The sequence below is a fragment of the Gigantopelta aegis genome, chromosome 4, assembly GCF_016097555.1.
Source record: "Gigantopelta aegis isolate Gae_Host chromosome 4, Gae_host_genome, whole genome shotgun sequence".
Taxonomy (NCBI): Eukaryota; Metazoa; Mollusca; class Gastropoda; order Neomphalida; family Peltospiridae; genus Gigantopelta; species Gigantopelta aegis.
The window spans coordinates 101,609,695-101,626,281 of record NC_054702.1 but is presented as its reverse complement, the minus strand read 5'-3'; the positions used below and the strand labels follow the sequence as shown (position 1 = coordinate 101,626,281).

The 16,587-nt window shown below is 36.5% G+C and overlaps 1 protein-coding gene across 1 annotated transcript; it reads left to right on the top strand.

Annotated features, from left to right (window-relative positions):
• The first annotated feature begins 302 nt into the window (after nt 1-302).
• Nucleotides 303-16,353, top strand: LOC121371603 (calmodulin-A-like). The gene is made up of 5 exons (XM_041497618.1): nt 303-390; nt 3,992-4,025; nt 6,042-6,185; nt 8,190-8,432; nt 15,279-16,353. The coding sequence occupies exons 1-5, from the start codon at nt 388-390 to the stop codon at nt 15,305-15,307; spliced, it is 453 nt and encodes a 150-aa protein (XP_041353552.1). The 5' UTR covers nt 303-387; the 3' UTR covers nt 15,308-16,353.
• The last annotated feature ends 234 nt before the right edge of the window (nt 16,354-16,587 follow it).

Genomic DNA, 16,587 nt, shown 5'->3' with positions numbered 1-16,587 from the left:
CTAGAAGCTTTGCTTTGCGCCCTCGACCTCAGTCAACTGCCTCCCCCCCTCCCCCCACCTCACCTCCCCGTCTACTTGCTCCCACCGTGCCTGCCGATAACTCATCCAGGAGCACTTGCACCAGTGCTTTTAAATCCTCCTACCCTACCCCTCCCCAATATTGGTTTGGTTAATTGGACAGTCCATTCCGTTCACTTCCAATACTGTTCCGTCATGCCTGAAAAATACAATGTTAACTGCGCACTCATTTGATATGAAATATATTTTACATGACTCAGACCACTGGCCACAGCATCGCAGTGCGACAAACAGACTTGCTTCTGGATTTGCTCAACGATTTCTCCCCGTAAACCGCTGCATCGTACAGAAGAGGAAATTTAATCCCAAATGGTACGTCTTTATTCTAAGTCATCCTAGTGTGAAATTCCACAGAATTGTTCGTCAGTCTGTAAATTTTTCAAAGTACTAAATATTTTTTGGAGATCGATTTTCATTTTATAGTATGTCGACTGAACATCGAACCAGCCGGCTTGTAAATCTATCTACCTGGGCTTGTTTTGATTAGTGCTGTGACCTCGCGTGTTTTCTTTTGCGTATCACAAAACGCCAACCTGGTTTGGAAGCTGACCCCGATGTCGGTTTGCAACAGCGGCGGACCTTATCGCGATTGCCTGTAATCGGCACAGGTGAAAACGATCGCACCTTTATGAAAGCCTACTGTACTAATAATATCTGTCCCGGAAGTCGATTGGCTATGTTCGTATGTACTGCGCTGTAGAGATGAGAGGCGGGGTAGCCATGATGTTGTTTGGGAGTTGTGTGTGTTGGGGGTGGGGTGGGGTCAGGACGGGCAATGGTCCGTTTTTGAGTGATAGATAATTATCGTGTGACTGGCATATATAAAACGTATAGTATGTTGTATACTGTCTGTAGAAAACATTTAGAATGCCACTAATGACTAAATTTAGCTGAGTAAAGTCCCTAAAATAATGTCTGGAGGTGGGGGGTGTTTGGATCAAATCAAAACCCATAGATGACAATAGTAAGATATGTTTACAACTAAAACACCTGCATGCAGCATATTAATAAATTATAGGCCTATACACAAGGATATACCATCGACATCTCAAACTGCGTTCACCTAACAACAAAAACATGAATACGATATTTACGGAAATACTATTCTACATTTTTCAGCTACAATACGTGAAACAAAATAAATTGCTATCAAGTAACGTAAAAAATCAATAATGTGGATGTAAAACAAATCCATTCTAATAAATAAAAGTGAAACACCCTCCGTTAAACAGGAAAGGGTGCAACGTTTCAGGCGCATGCGTTTGCAAAAAGTATCATATTGCACATGTGTGGTTCGTCATTTTCCATTTTTAAGGCAACTACGTGAAAATATACATGTTTCTTAATTATGCACATTTGCCGAACACTTAATTTATTAATTTTTTTAAAGGAAAAATTCAATTTATCAAGCGTTATGGTCCGGTCTGCGTTTTATTAACACACATCGCTCACACATGATGTCAATACCGATAGGCATTACGTTCCTACCTGCGAATAGTTTGTAAAATATCATTTTTTTAATGAATTGATTCTAAATTAACACAATTTATATACTCAAAATTATTTACAATAGAGGCACAAAAATGTAGCATACCTTTTTCAGATCGAATATAATAATTGAAAACAAATTCTAACAACAGGGGTCTTAAAAATCGTAAAAATTAAATTCTTTGGCCTTGTTGATCTGGCACGTGTGAAGTCATGTGACATGCACCAAATGTTAATTTATCTTTCTCCATTTAAGTCAATTTCTACGAGTCATGTGGACCCGATATCGGTAATTTTAAGGATTAAACAAAAACGACTTAGTAAAATTAATCGTTTTAGGGGTTTGTAAAGTTTTGTATTTAGATACTTACTTTTCGCAACTTTATTGTTTATAAAAATGTTCCTGAACTGTGAAGAAAAACTTCATAAATGAACGACATGCTGATGACAACAAATTGATGTTGATTGCACAAACTGTGCACGAGAAAACAAAGTGAACAGAATTTGAAGCATAACGCAGTTAGGGACGTTGACGATAAATACTACAGGGCTCGAACTTAATGACGGCACCTACGGCAATTACCGTCGTTGAATATAAATTGCCGTAGGTAGAGAGCATCACCGATGGCACAAAAATGCCATCGGTAAAGTTCGTCATCAATGGCAAAATGTGTACATCTGATGTACATTAACTGCCAGTATTTAACATCTGCACATTTGAAATGTCTTATACAACAAAATAACCTTTCAGTCATGTTTATTTGCTGCAAATGTCACTTTAAAAAAAATAGTGCCATACGCAGGCTCAAAATTGCCGTCGGTGGGCCGTTTCACCCATGGCAATTCTATTACAAATTGCTGTGGGTGATAAATTCTTAAGTTCGAGCCCTGTACTACCACCCCTCACCCTTAAAGTAAATCAGAAAACAATTGAGGGTTAAGATCTCATTTCAACAGCCCTTGAAATTCGGACAAGTTTGCTACGGCAGATAAGTGCCGTCGCAAACAAATTTTGCAACAGCACTACGGTGCCAATTTTAAAGAAAAGATTAATGCTGTTAAAATTATTCATCTATGATCCACTGCAGTAATAATATGCTAAAAGATGACATCTAAACTTTACTTTAGTACGCTTCTGTACTGGGATAAACCGATTTATATTAATTGAGGAAACATTGGGCAACACTAGATTATAAATGCTTTTTACTGGGATCTGTAATTGGACAGAGTTCAGAGAAAAATGACTCCAGACTTTTCACTACTCTCAGATTTGCGACAGCAATGAAATGCTTTGGCAAATCAATTTTGCGATAGCTTTTGCGACGGCATTGCTGATTGCCGCCGCGAATTTCGAGGGCTGTTTCAAAGATAACAGGTAGCATCTATTGTCATGTTTTTTTAGTAGGACCTTGCACATGTTTCTTGTACAATGGTAGTTGGTACACTGACACTAGTTCAAATTAAATTACAGGAATTTACTGGCCAGATGAACCAACATTTTATCACAACAAACACTGTCATATTTATCACCAATGGCAGGACTTGTGGTCGATCGCAATGTAAAGGGCTGTGTAAGAAAACATATCAAACTTGTTTTTGCTCGTTAGATACATTTTAAAACAACTCGTAAGATAAATGGTATCTTAACGGCCACTCATGTTTTATTCTCTATATACATTGTATTTGTAAACAAAGTGAATTTTGTCTAGTACAAACACTAGGATGATCAGAAACATTTAATATACAGCCACTGGTAATATATTTTATGTGGAAACATGTATTGAATATACAATATTTTTAGTCTGTAAAACACGTCTGTTGGTAGGCAACATCTTAATGGCAACAAACTTAATTGGGACAGTCCCAGTCCTTGGTTTTTGAAAATTGTAGGCGAGTGGAAAATCGCACACCTCAGTATGCTAAGGCGAGGGTAAAAACCACTCTCCAAAATAAATAAAATAGGCAGCGTAGCTCCGATTGGATTTTGACTGGTACGTCTACAAAATTGCCTATTAAACCAGTATTTCCCGATTTGTTCAGCAAAGAGAAATACCAGTTTAATGACTGCATGGAAGCCACTACCATGTTTTAAATTTTTTATTGTTTTAATAAAAGGACCTTCCTATCAGCTAAATGACTTTTGAAAACTGTTGATTTTTGTAAACAGTGGAAATAAATATACCCATCTATTTTACGTGCACCGTTTGTTGAGTGTAACATGTGCTGTTTTTACACTCGTCAGATTGAAATTACATGTGCTGTACGAGTGCAATCGCACCCGCGCACCTTAAAAAGCAAGGTCTGCAGTCCCTTTAAAAGTATTTAAAAGAGAAATATGTACCTGTATGTTTAATTACCATTAGCACTATTACGAACTTGAATGTGTTTCTACAGTGCCAATAATGTTTGTTTATTTTACTTGTAGGCTGCAGAGAGTTTGAATGAGGATCAGATTGCTGGTATGTTAAATACTGTTAGATCTACTAATTGTATGTGTTGCCATAGTTTTTTTTAATATATATATATATATATATAAACACACACATATATATATATATATATACACACACACACACACACACTCATACATACACACACACACATAATATACATGTATATTGTATATCTTATCAAATGCATTGTTTTTCTTTTGCACATGAGTTTATTTGTTGTTTCTCGAGTGGGTATACAATATATTTTGTATACTGGTATTTTGTAATGTACACATTAAAACTAACACTAAGTACTAATAAGTATATTTTATATGAATTTGATACCAAGTGTTTATTACCTTAGGTGCTCCCAGTGTCATATCATTGAACCCACTGATAGGACACATTGGTGTTTTTCCATCCCAACCAGTGCTGTGTGTACTGCCCTGTCTGTGGAAATGTGGACAGCTCATATTCTTGTAAACACATGTATGTAATGTGTGCTGGAACGTTATGTTTTAAGCAATATTTATTAATGTGTGTGCCTTGGGGATTGACCTCCAGGCAGTCCCTATGTTGAGGTCTCTCCCTATATTTTACAACTGTTGTTGGGCTAGCTCTGGGATTAGACGAAAATTTCACCAAATCATCAATTTAAACTTTAAAAATTGCAAAAACCCAGGTATTTTCTAATAAAGTAACAATTACTACAAGAAATTTATTCGCCAAATTAAAACAAATTTCGTTAATTGTTTTTAAAATTCGCAATTGGTGAACTTGGCGAGTGCCAGAGCTAGCCCTGCAACATTTGTAACAAAACATGGCACACAGAGGAACATATGTCCAGACTGACACAATATACTTCAAGTAGTTTTGAGTCTTGATAATGGAGTGATGTTTGTTTGTAACAAAACATGGCACACAGAGGAACGAACATATGTCCAGACTTACACAGTATACTTCAAGTAGTTTTGAGTCTTGATAATGGAGTGATGTTTGTTTGTAACAAAACATGGCACACAGAGGAACGAACATATGTCCAGACTTACACAGTATACTTCAAGTAGTTTTGAGTCTTGATAACGGAGTGATGTTTGTTTTTAACAAAACGTGGCACACAGAGGAACATATGTCCAGACTTACACAATATACTTCAAGTAGTTTTGAGTCTTGATAACGGAGTGATGTTTGTTTGTAACAAAACATGGCACACAGAGGAACATATGTCCAGACTTACACAATATACTTCAAGTAGTTTTGAGTCTTGATAACGGAGTGATGTTTGTTTTTAACAAAACGTGGCACACAGAGGAACATATGTCCAGACTGACACAATATACTTCAAGTAGTTTTGAGTCTTGATAACGGAGTGATGTTTGTTTTTAACAAAACGTGGCACAGAGGAACATATGTCCAGACTTACACAATATACTTCAAGTAGTTTTGAGTCTTGATAACGGAGTGATGTTTGTTTTTAACAAAACGTGGCACACAGAGGAACATATGTCCAGACTGACACAATATACTTCAAGTAGTTTTGAGTCTTGATAACGGAGTGATGTTTGTTTGTAACAAAACATGGCACACAGAGGAACATATGTCCAGACTTACACAATATACTTCAAGTAGTTTTGAGTCTTGATAACGGAGTGATGTTTGTTTTTAACAAAACATGGCACACAGAGGAACATATGTCCAGACTGACACAATATACTTCAAGTAGTTTTGAGTCTTGATAACGGAGTGATGTTTGTTTGTAACAAAACATGGCACACAGAGGAACATATGTCCAGACTTACACAATATACTTCAAGTAGTTTTGAGTCTTGATAACGGAGTGATGTTTGTTTGTAACAAAACATGGCACACAGAGGAACATATGTCCAGACTTACACAATATACTTCAAGTAGTTTTGAGTCTTGATAATGGAGTGATGTTTGTTTGTAACAAAACATGGCACACAGAGGAACATATGTCCAGACTGACACAATATACTTCAAGTAGTTTTGAGTCTTAATAATGGAGTGATGTTTGTTTTGCAGAATTCAAAGAGGCGTTCAGTCTATTTGACAAAGATGGAGATGGCTGTATCACGACAAAAGAGTTGGGAACTGTGATGAGGTCACTAGGTCAGAATCCAACAGAAGCCGAATTACAAGACATGATCAACGAGGTGGACGAAGATGGTTAGACATTTTGTTTTAACTCAAGAAACGATATAGTGTTAAAGGAATGATATAGTGTTATAGCTCAAATCTGAAGGTTTTATTTATCCTTGTAGAATATGTCATCCAAATAATTCTCCTTTTCATTACATGCCATTATTTAAAGTTGCAGACTAGTTTCAACCCGTAAAAATGGTTGCTAAGTTTGGTTATTGACAAACTTGTAACACATTTGAATAATGTTACAGTAGAGTAAAATTATAGTAGTTTGTGACGTTGAAACTGAGAAATTCTCTTTAAAAACAGACTAGAGCTCGTCTCCATAACTGTTACTTCTCAGAAGAATGTACACTTTTTAAAATATATAAAATTGCATTTTGTGGTATTACAAACACCAGGATGACCAGAAAGACTTTGGATGTACGGAAATGTATAATGCAGACAATAAAATCTAAGTAACGTGTGATTTCAGTTATCAAAAATGGCTCTAATTGTGAAAAATATGCTGTTTAAAAACTAGGGTCTGTCAACTTTAATGTTCTAAAGATGCAGTTGGCAATGTAGGTCACATAAAAATGTCTGCACTGGCTGAAATGTTAGCTTTCAAAATATGTCATCTACTCAGGCCCCTGGATTTCATGATAGTGTGTTGGTAACATGTCGGCAAATTCACAGTCTATTCACCATTACCATGATTACAATAAAGTGTTTCCACTGGGTTCTCAGACCTCACTGTTAAAGAGGAGCTATCACTGTCACTCCCCATCACTCCCTTGAGACTAGTTCAAGGAAAGTAATTGTTAGTAGCCGCATGGTCATATCTTAAATGACTCCTCATAATTTGAAGTATGAGGAGCAATTTATTACTCGGGACCATCAGTTGGTTTTCACAGCCAGGTCTGGTTTCTGTAATCACAGGGCATGGAACAAAAAAAGTGTTTCTCACAACGTTGCAATCGGCAATGCCGTGGAGATTTTAATTCTCGGCAGCACTTTTATACCTTGGACCATATTACGGTTTTCTTTCAATGGCATGTTTGTTTTGCCGTGGGCATTATCTTAATTGCGGGGGTTGTCCAATAAAATTTTAAAACCAAGGTCCCATTTTTTCTGCTATTCACTTTAATATACATGTATAATGCAGGGCTAAAAATATGAAGTAAAATGTGGCCTGCTGTTATTTTTTTAAATGGCAGGCCAAAAGAAATATGACCTGCTAAAAAACAGAATATCCTGCTGGAAGTAAGACAGCACGGGTTGAACAGAGTGTTTGGGACAGTTTGGGGTAGTCTGTAGGAGATTGACACCTCTGAGATGTATTTTAGAGCATTATAAAATTTAAATATGACAGAATCTCAAGCTAAATAGCAGGTGAGATAATCGTACATACATCTGTCTCTTGAAAAATGACCTACAATGTTTTGGTTATTTTAGCAGGTCAATATATCTATTTCATCTGCTAGGTATAAAAAAAATTGAATGCTTCTCACAGGCCACAATTTCAAGCTTGTGCATTAAAATTATTGTCTTTTGTTGTATTCGACTATAAATGTAGACAGTGAAAACACAGGAGTTTATTAAAACTGTTCATGTAGTTGCATAAGACTTTAATTTCGCATTATAATATTTTATGACTGGGAGGTGAGATTGTAGGTTTAAGTTCCTCCCATAGGTCTGTCAAATATAATTCTAATTGGAAATTATTTTGGAAGAAAATGCCTGCACCAAAAACCTCTCTGATATCCAGTTTTAATTGGACGAACATAGCATTCCAAATTTTGATGCCATTATGACTTTTGTACTCATTAATAAGTAATTTAATTTTTGTTTTGCATAAAATCTAACCATATATATTACATTTGGATCTGTGGTTTTTTGCATGTACATATCTGAATCGTCATTTTGTTTTCATATAAAAAAACATAATACTTGACATCTTCCAAGATTTTAGCTGTGCTCATATTACACAAGTTTTCATCTAAAATGACATTTACATGTATATTCAACAAATCTGTTTATATATAGGTAATGGAACAATCGATTTTGCTGAATTTCTAACGATGATGGCCAAAAAGATGAAAGACACCGATTCAGAAGATGAAATACGTGAAGCATTCCAGGTTTTTGATAAGGATGGAAACGGTTTCATAAGTGCAGCTGAATTGAGGCATGTGATGACAAATTTGGGGGAGAAATTAACCGATGAAGAGGTAGACGAAATGATCAGGGAAGCAGATATTGATGGTGATGGACAAGTTAACTATGATGGTAAATATCCTTCTTGTAACAAATTATGTTTTCGGGTATGGTTTTAATTACTATTATAAATTACTTCAAGCAAGGGATTGGTTTGTAATGCCTACTGTAACAGATCCTTAATGTTTACAGAGCCAAATTATGTTTTTGCATATACAGTGAAATCCTGCTGTTGCGACCACCAGAGGGGGGCTTATTAAAATTGTCTTAATAATGGGGTGGTCCTAATACCGAATTACCAACATACAAAATGATGATTGTTTGGTAAATATTGATTGTGAATTTTACGGTTATTTTACGTCCCACCCTTCTTTCCAGTTGTCATCAGCAATGTCTAAACTGATAAACGTGTATTGACATTTATGCTTCAGTTATTTGTGAGCTTGGATGTGTTCTTTTTCTTAATTATTACACCATAGCAACTAACAACAGAACAGAACAGAACTTTATTACGCTCAGGCCGTTACACAACAGCATATGAGGAACATGATACATAAGCTGTAGTGACAAGATAGGGTTTACAGGAGACACCCTCCCGACGTTTTAGGATGTCCACTTCCCAAACAAACGTGTGAATTCTGTCTTACTTGACTGATGCAGCTAATTGTTGCAGATGTAATTGTTGTGGTCGCATTTGTGGGGTCCAAATGCGCTAAAAACAACCAGTGGGTTTGACTTTACTGGTCGTAATAGCAGGGTGGTATTGCTGGGGTAGTTTTACAATAAAATAATAAGGATATATTCTGGTCTTTAAAATATTGGTCTTTATAGCAGGGTGGTTTTACAAGGGGGATGGTCGTTATTGGTGGGGTGTTACTTTTTGACTAAAATAGATGTGATCATTTTTTAAGTCCTGAGATGATAGATGTTTTGAAGAATTTAATTTTGAATAATTATGTTCTTGAAAATTTGTGAAGTGCAAACACATTGACATTGTTTCGTGAATCTGAAATAGAAAAAATTAATTTTTGAAATTGAAAAAAAACAAACAAAAAACCACATTGACATAAATAATAGCATAAAATGAGGTGGGTTTTTCATCTCTTTTTTTTTGTTTCTTTTTTCTACCATATATTAGAATGTACTTTATGTGGTTGATGGCAGTATCAGTATCCTTGAGTAAACTGCTGTTACTTTTTAAAAATATTTCACAGAACAGGGCATGATAAAATCATAAATTTCTAGATGATAGGGGGAAAAAAAGTTTTTCAGAATTACCGAAAAGTTGCATAATTTGTATACATTAATTTTTCCTTTAAAAAAGGTTTTTTTAATTTGCATGTATAAGTACTTTATAGTTCATCTGCTCAAAAAGATTTAGCTTTGAAGCAGATGTCATCATACACCAAAATACAGGTACATGTACCAGCAAAAAACATGTTTAAAGGGACATAACTGTCAGATTTGCTGATGATCAATTCTTGCTGATTGTAGTTTGGCAGTGATAGTACTGAGAGACGGGATCTAGCTCAGGTGGTAGAGTGCTCACCTCCTCAGTGGATCCGTTCTCTCATTGGGTTTTTCCCCATCCCAACCAGTGCCCCACAACTCTTATCTCAAAGGCCGTGGTATGTGCAATTCTATGGAGGAAAATGCATATAAAAGATACCTTGCTGCAAATGCAAGTCAACATTTAACAGATGTTTGATATCCAATAACTGATGATTTATTAATCAGTGTTCTCTAGCGGTGTCATTAAACAAAACAAAAAAGTTAATTTGTAATCACCTTTCTTTCATTTGTAGAATAAAGTCTGTTAAAGATCTGCAAGGTTATTTTCTGATCTTTCTGAAAAACATGATTTTGTGGAATAATAGCAAACAAGCATACTGTAATTTCCTGCGTATTGCCCGCGGGCTATGTGATTTAAAGCATCAAAAAATGCCTCCTGCGGACTATCTGGCGGAGCGGACTATGTGATCATTATTCGTTTTATTTTGTTAATAAACATGCGGGCTGATCAAACAAAATCATAAAAGTAAATAATAGTACCGGTATGCAAAACATTATTTTAAACACAATTAACGGTGTTAAACATAAAACACAGTGACAGTTCAGTCCCATCCCTCGAATTCGGAGTCTTCCGATTCACTATCGAAAAGCTGCAACTGAGTTTCTTCTGAGTGACCTGCTATGGTGGACAGGAGAATATCGTCATCACTGCTGTCACTATCACAAGGTTCTGATGCTTCTAATATTCCAGCTTTATGGAATGCTTTAATAATTATCTTTCTATCAACAGACTCCCATGCCTTCAGCGCCCAATTCACAACTTCGACATAAGCTCTGCGCATGCGTCCCATTTTTGTGTACGTGTGCAGTCCTTCAGACATCCAAGCTTCCCATTCCTCTCGTACTTTAACCTTGAATACATGGTTCACCGTCAAATCTAGTGACTGTAAAAAATTTTTTAATCCACTTGGAATTATCGCTATATGAGTATTCAGCGTTTTCAGTTCACTTTTGACACTTTCAAGTTTATGAGCTGACATGCTATCCATAACTAGAAGGCACTTTGCCTGACTAAAAAATGACCCTGTCCACTTTTTCCAAACACCTTGTGTCTAAACAGACATTTCTTCTTCATTCATCCAACTCTTTTTGTTGCAACGTACAACAACACCAGGGGGAAAAGTTACTTTTGGAACTGTAATCCGCTTAAATATCACCATTGGGCATAGTTTTTCACCATTAGCCATACAAGCGAGTACAACTGTGTAATGGGTTTTTTCATTGCCAGTCGTTACAATAGTCACGGTTTTGGAACCAACACAGTCAACTGTTCTGTTAGGGGGAGGTGTCAAAACACATGGGCACTTCATCCATATTAGTAATACATAAGCTGATAATTATTACTAATTAAATTTGCTTTCAAATTGTTCATTTTTTTCGATCGTGCAACAAAATCATGGAAATCGCTAACTTTTTTCTCCCATTCGGCGGGGAGAGATTGGCCTACAGTCGTACAACTTCTGACTGATAAATCATTCTTTTTCATGAATCGGTAACACCAGGTTGGCCCACCTTTAAAAGTACTCAGTTTTATTTCTTTAGCCATAGTTTGCGCTTTTAACCTAATCAACACTGTAGACAGACCTTCCGTTTTCACGTGGAGCTTTAATCCAATTAACTAAAGCAATTTCAAGTGTCGAAAAATGTGCAATGTCATGCCATCTGGCTCTTTTTGTTCTAGGTTCTACTGATAATTGTTCTTTCATTTTTCTCCACTGACGAACAGACTTTTCATCAACATCGAACACACGGCCTGCTTCTCTATCACCATGTTCGTCCGCATATAACACAACTTTAAGTTTAAACTCTGCCTTGTAACTTTTCCTTTTACGTTTTTTGCTACTTGGCGAGTCCATGATTCAATAATGACTGACAAATTGTGATCTAAACATACAGAATGAAGCTTTTATGAGACCTACTCAGTCGTAGTTAAAGTAGCTAGGAGGAAATTACAATGAAAACAACTCGGTCATAGTGACAGAAGCAAGGAGGAAATTACTATAAAAACAACTCAGTCTTAGTGACAAAAGCTATATCAGCTTACCGGTACAAGTGAACAGGCAGACCACGTGATCACTTCAACAATTACATGCAGATAGTCTGCGGATTATCTGCCGGAGCGGGCTATCTGAGCATTTTATTATCCTAAAACGTAAATATAGATCGCTGCGGACTATCTACTGTAGCGGGCAATGCGCAGGAAATTACGGTAGTTGTTTTTCCTAATTATGGACAAATCTGTTGGGTCCAGTTATTTACAGGGCTTCGAAATATTTATGTGTTTTTTTGTGGGGGTTTTCTTTGTGTGTTGTGTCTACTGGAAATATTATGTATACTGATTGTTTTATTGTATGGTTAGTGGATACATAGTCTGCCACTCTTACCCTCCACCCCCATATCTCTATGTAGTTATTTTAGACTAGTCCTACCCAGCAATGAACATCGTTTTCTTACTATGGTATAATTTTATGTAAACGGATTGTTTCTTAAATTGCACACAAAAAAAGTGTTTGTTATTTCCTTTTACTTTTCTTCTTACGTTAAAGGGACATTCCTGAGTTTGTTGTATTGTAAGATGTTTCCGACTAATAAAATATTTCTACTATTAAACTTACATATTAAATATATTTTCTTGTTTAGAATATCAGTGTCTGTATATTCAATGTGTTTCTGGTCGTCTTAATATTTGTAAGAAGCCCAAACTGGATTTTGTCTTCAAATAATTTCGTACATACGAAAGAAAAAAAAAAATTGGGAAATAAAATGAAATTTAACCTAGTACAAATATCAGGGCATAAAATTTGGTACGCATGATTTTGTCGTTTGTCTGTCGGTTATGCAAAACCAATATGGACACGAACGATGGATCGTTCGTGCAAAAACTATAATCGCTCGTTAGAAAATGTAAACTGGCGTGTTTTGGCTAATATAACTATTTTTGGAATAAAATAATAAGAGAACGGGCCTAGCATTGCAGGTGTGAGAAAAAAAAAAGTAACAATGCAATCTGGACCAGGACGTTTATTTGGGGAATCCCCTTTTCGTTTTTTTTTTTTTTTTTTTTTTTTTTACATGATATCGGCTTTTGATTTACAAATGACATCACGACTTAACTACGCGGTCTCGTGGTAAATATTCTTGCGCACAATAAACTCGTGCAATAAATAGGAAGCGAAAAAAACGTATGTAAAGTTCTGTATATTTATTTACTTTTTACACCTGTGTGGTTATGTTGAAATATATGCATTAATTCTGAAACATGTATTGTAATGAAAACAAGTACAACCCTTGCTAAATCAAGTTTATTAAAATATGACATACACAGCGAAGAAAATAGTACGTTTAATAAGGGACTTTAAAATAACAAAGTGAAAATTAGAACATGATGAAACACTGAGTTGCAGCATCAATCATTCCCAGTCTGCAGCTCGTCGCAGTAAGACGTGTTTGTGCACACTGCATGTGCTTTCGCAGCTCGACTTGGGGATCCTTCACTTTTGTTGTTTTTATCAACGAAGTGAAGTTTTCTACTGGGATGTATGCGGCTATTGGAGCTTCTCGTTTCGACAGTCTGCACCACCAGGTTGGATTCTTTTTTAGCGAGATTCCTTGCCTCCTTGTCATTTCTCCGTCTGACTATGTTGACTTGCTTTTTTCGTGACTTGTATGACGGCCATTCTGCAGAACGCTACGGTTGTTCGCATTTAGTCTCTACATGTGCGAGCCTGTCCTAGCAGCACTGGAAGATTTACCGCCCCACTCTAAGAAGAAATAGGAAGCGGGGTCGGCCCCTACTACTCTTTTCTAGACTTTACTTTGTTTTATTGTGATACCATCTTGTATCCTCCGGAGTCAGGCCAGTCCGCACCACTATACCAACCTATGACGACTGGACTAAACCCTAGTCTGATTCTCTCTCTCGTTCAGACGGATCCGGCTTCTCAAGATCTGTATTTCAGCACAGCACAACACCTTCAATGTCTATTGACTGTCAATCTAGGGGTTTTCTTGACGGGATGCAACCCATCTCGTCCCTACAAGCTGTGCACCCTAACGGCCTTAACGAGGCCACTTACGTGGACATATAGATCGGACTTTAAACTTTTAGACCTTCATTCAAAAGTTTATGTCGAAATTACTTCTTTTTTTTTAATATTATTAAATAGTCCGATCGTCTCTTCTTGCTCTTATTTATTTTTGGACTGTCCTAAAATGCTCCAGATTATATAAATATTCGACCAAGCAGTCCATTCTTTTTATTTTTGGCTTGTAACTTTCTTTTTTTTTCTTTTTTTTTTAAATTCTATTAACTTCTTTTACTAATTGCTATTTTCAAAATTCTGCCCATTTTCAACTCTACCCCCCACCCCCTCCTTCCATCTTATCTAATTTCTTTTTGACCACCCGATCTAATCTAGCGACCAAATTTAATGAGTAGAATTTTCTTTATTAATTATATTAAAGATGCGCATCAAAATGTTAAAGGCCCACTATTTAATTTTTGGATGTAAATTTCAAAATTGTCCGCTTAATTTTTTTTCTGTACCGGGACAAGCCCCTGGCTATCCAGAGACAGGCCCCGGAATGGACATGCTCGAAACTCTAGTGGTATATGAGCATGTAAAAATTATTCGCACTCGCAGCATCGATTGGATCGATCGAGGATTCACAGAACTTCGGGTCTTTCCATTCAGACCCGGAAGCTCAATGCTTCTGGCAAATCCCCATTTCGTTCAGACTATTGTTTGGCGCCAACAAGTACTCCCCTGTAACAGAACCGATGGGGTAATGTGCTGAAATGTAAATGGCAGCTTTCAAGTTAGTCCCAGCATACCAAATAATAATAATAATTTAGTATTTATGATAAGAATTTGGAGAAAAGCTACGAAAATCGCCCATCTTAGATTCTCATTTGATTACCGTTGCCAGTTAACCTTTTCATTTGTATCTGAACCACTGGAGAAAATCGTTCGTGCAAACAATAAAACCACACGAACGACATATCGTTTGTCTGAAAAAAATCCAATTTTATGCCCTGAATATTAGAATGATCAGATGTAATTACAGTCATTAAAAAGTGTCTGTTAGTCGATAACATCTTAATAATTGCTGCAAACTCAGAAATGTCCCTTCAAATCAAACTGAAATTATTGACAAATTTACAATGTTCATGTAGCTGGGAAGGACTACTATACAGGTAGATACATTTTGGTAATTTATTATATACATATTAACATTAAAGTTATCTGATGATCATTTTGATAGCACCTAAACATATTTGTTTATTTCCTAAATAAGGAAAAATATCTGATAAACTGAATCTCTTTTTTATCTTCTTTTCTTCAGAGTTTGTGAAGATGATGACCACAAAGTGAAAATCGTTAAACTCATCTGCTCACCGAGATTGAAGACAATGCATTGTTATTTTACAGTTATCGTCAGGTGCATCTGACACATCTTTCATTTGTTTCCAAACGTGTATGTGTACATGAGTGTGTATTATACATACACACTACCACTAACAAACATGCTCAAGGACTCAAATGTTTCCTTTTAAACAGCCATCTCTCTATTTATTGTCTATTTATTTATGAGAGAACACCGTTCTGTTCCCCCAAATCATCTATGATACTAGTAGTACAACTTGACCCCTATCTGTCTTAAGATGCTACTTTTATATTGTGGCCTATCTATAAGATTCCACCGTTTTATACTGTGACCTGTCTTAAGAGACCACCGTTTTATACTGGGCATGTCTTAAAAGGTCATTGTGTTATACTGTCCTGTCTTAAGAGGACACTTATAATGTAGCCTGTAATAAGAGGTCACTGGTTTTTAATGTAGCTTGCAATAAGAGATAACTGTTTTATACTGTGACCTGTAATAAGAGATAACTGTTTTATACTGTGACCTGTAATAAGAGATCACCGTTTTATACTGTGACCTGTAATAAGAGATCACCGTTTTATACTGTGACCTGTAATAAGAGGTCACTGTTTTATACTGTGAACTGTCTTATGAGACCCTCGTTTTCTACTGGGCATGTCTTTAGAGGTCATTGTTTTATACTGTGGCGTATAATAAGAGGTCACCATTTTATACTGTAGCTTGTCTTAAGACGTCACTATTTTATACTGTGGCTTGTCTTAATAGGTCACTGTTTTATATTGTGGCCTGTAATAAGAGATCACTGTTTTATAATGTGGCCTGTCTTAAGTGGTCATTTACATACTGTGGTCTGCATTTAGACATTAGTCTGTTATACATTAAATGCTAGATTTTCAGACAAATTTGTTTTTAAAATGGGGGAAGAGTGAAATTCTGGTGGTTTTTTTATATTAACACTACTGGAAATAATGCATATCAAGCAAAAAACATTTTCAATAATAAAACAGGATGGTGGATGAAACAGGAGTGGGGATAGGGGTTGTCTTATCACTGGGGCGGGTGGGGATGAAACAGGAGTGGGGATAGGGGTTGTCTTATCACTGGGGCGGGTGGAGATGAAACAGGAGTGGGGATAGGGGTTTGTCTTATCACTGGGGCGGGTGGGGATGAAACAGGAGTGGGGATAGGGGTTGTCTTATCACTGGGGCGGGTGGGGATGAAACAGGAGTGGGGATAGGGGTTGTCTTATCACTGGGGCGGGTGGGGA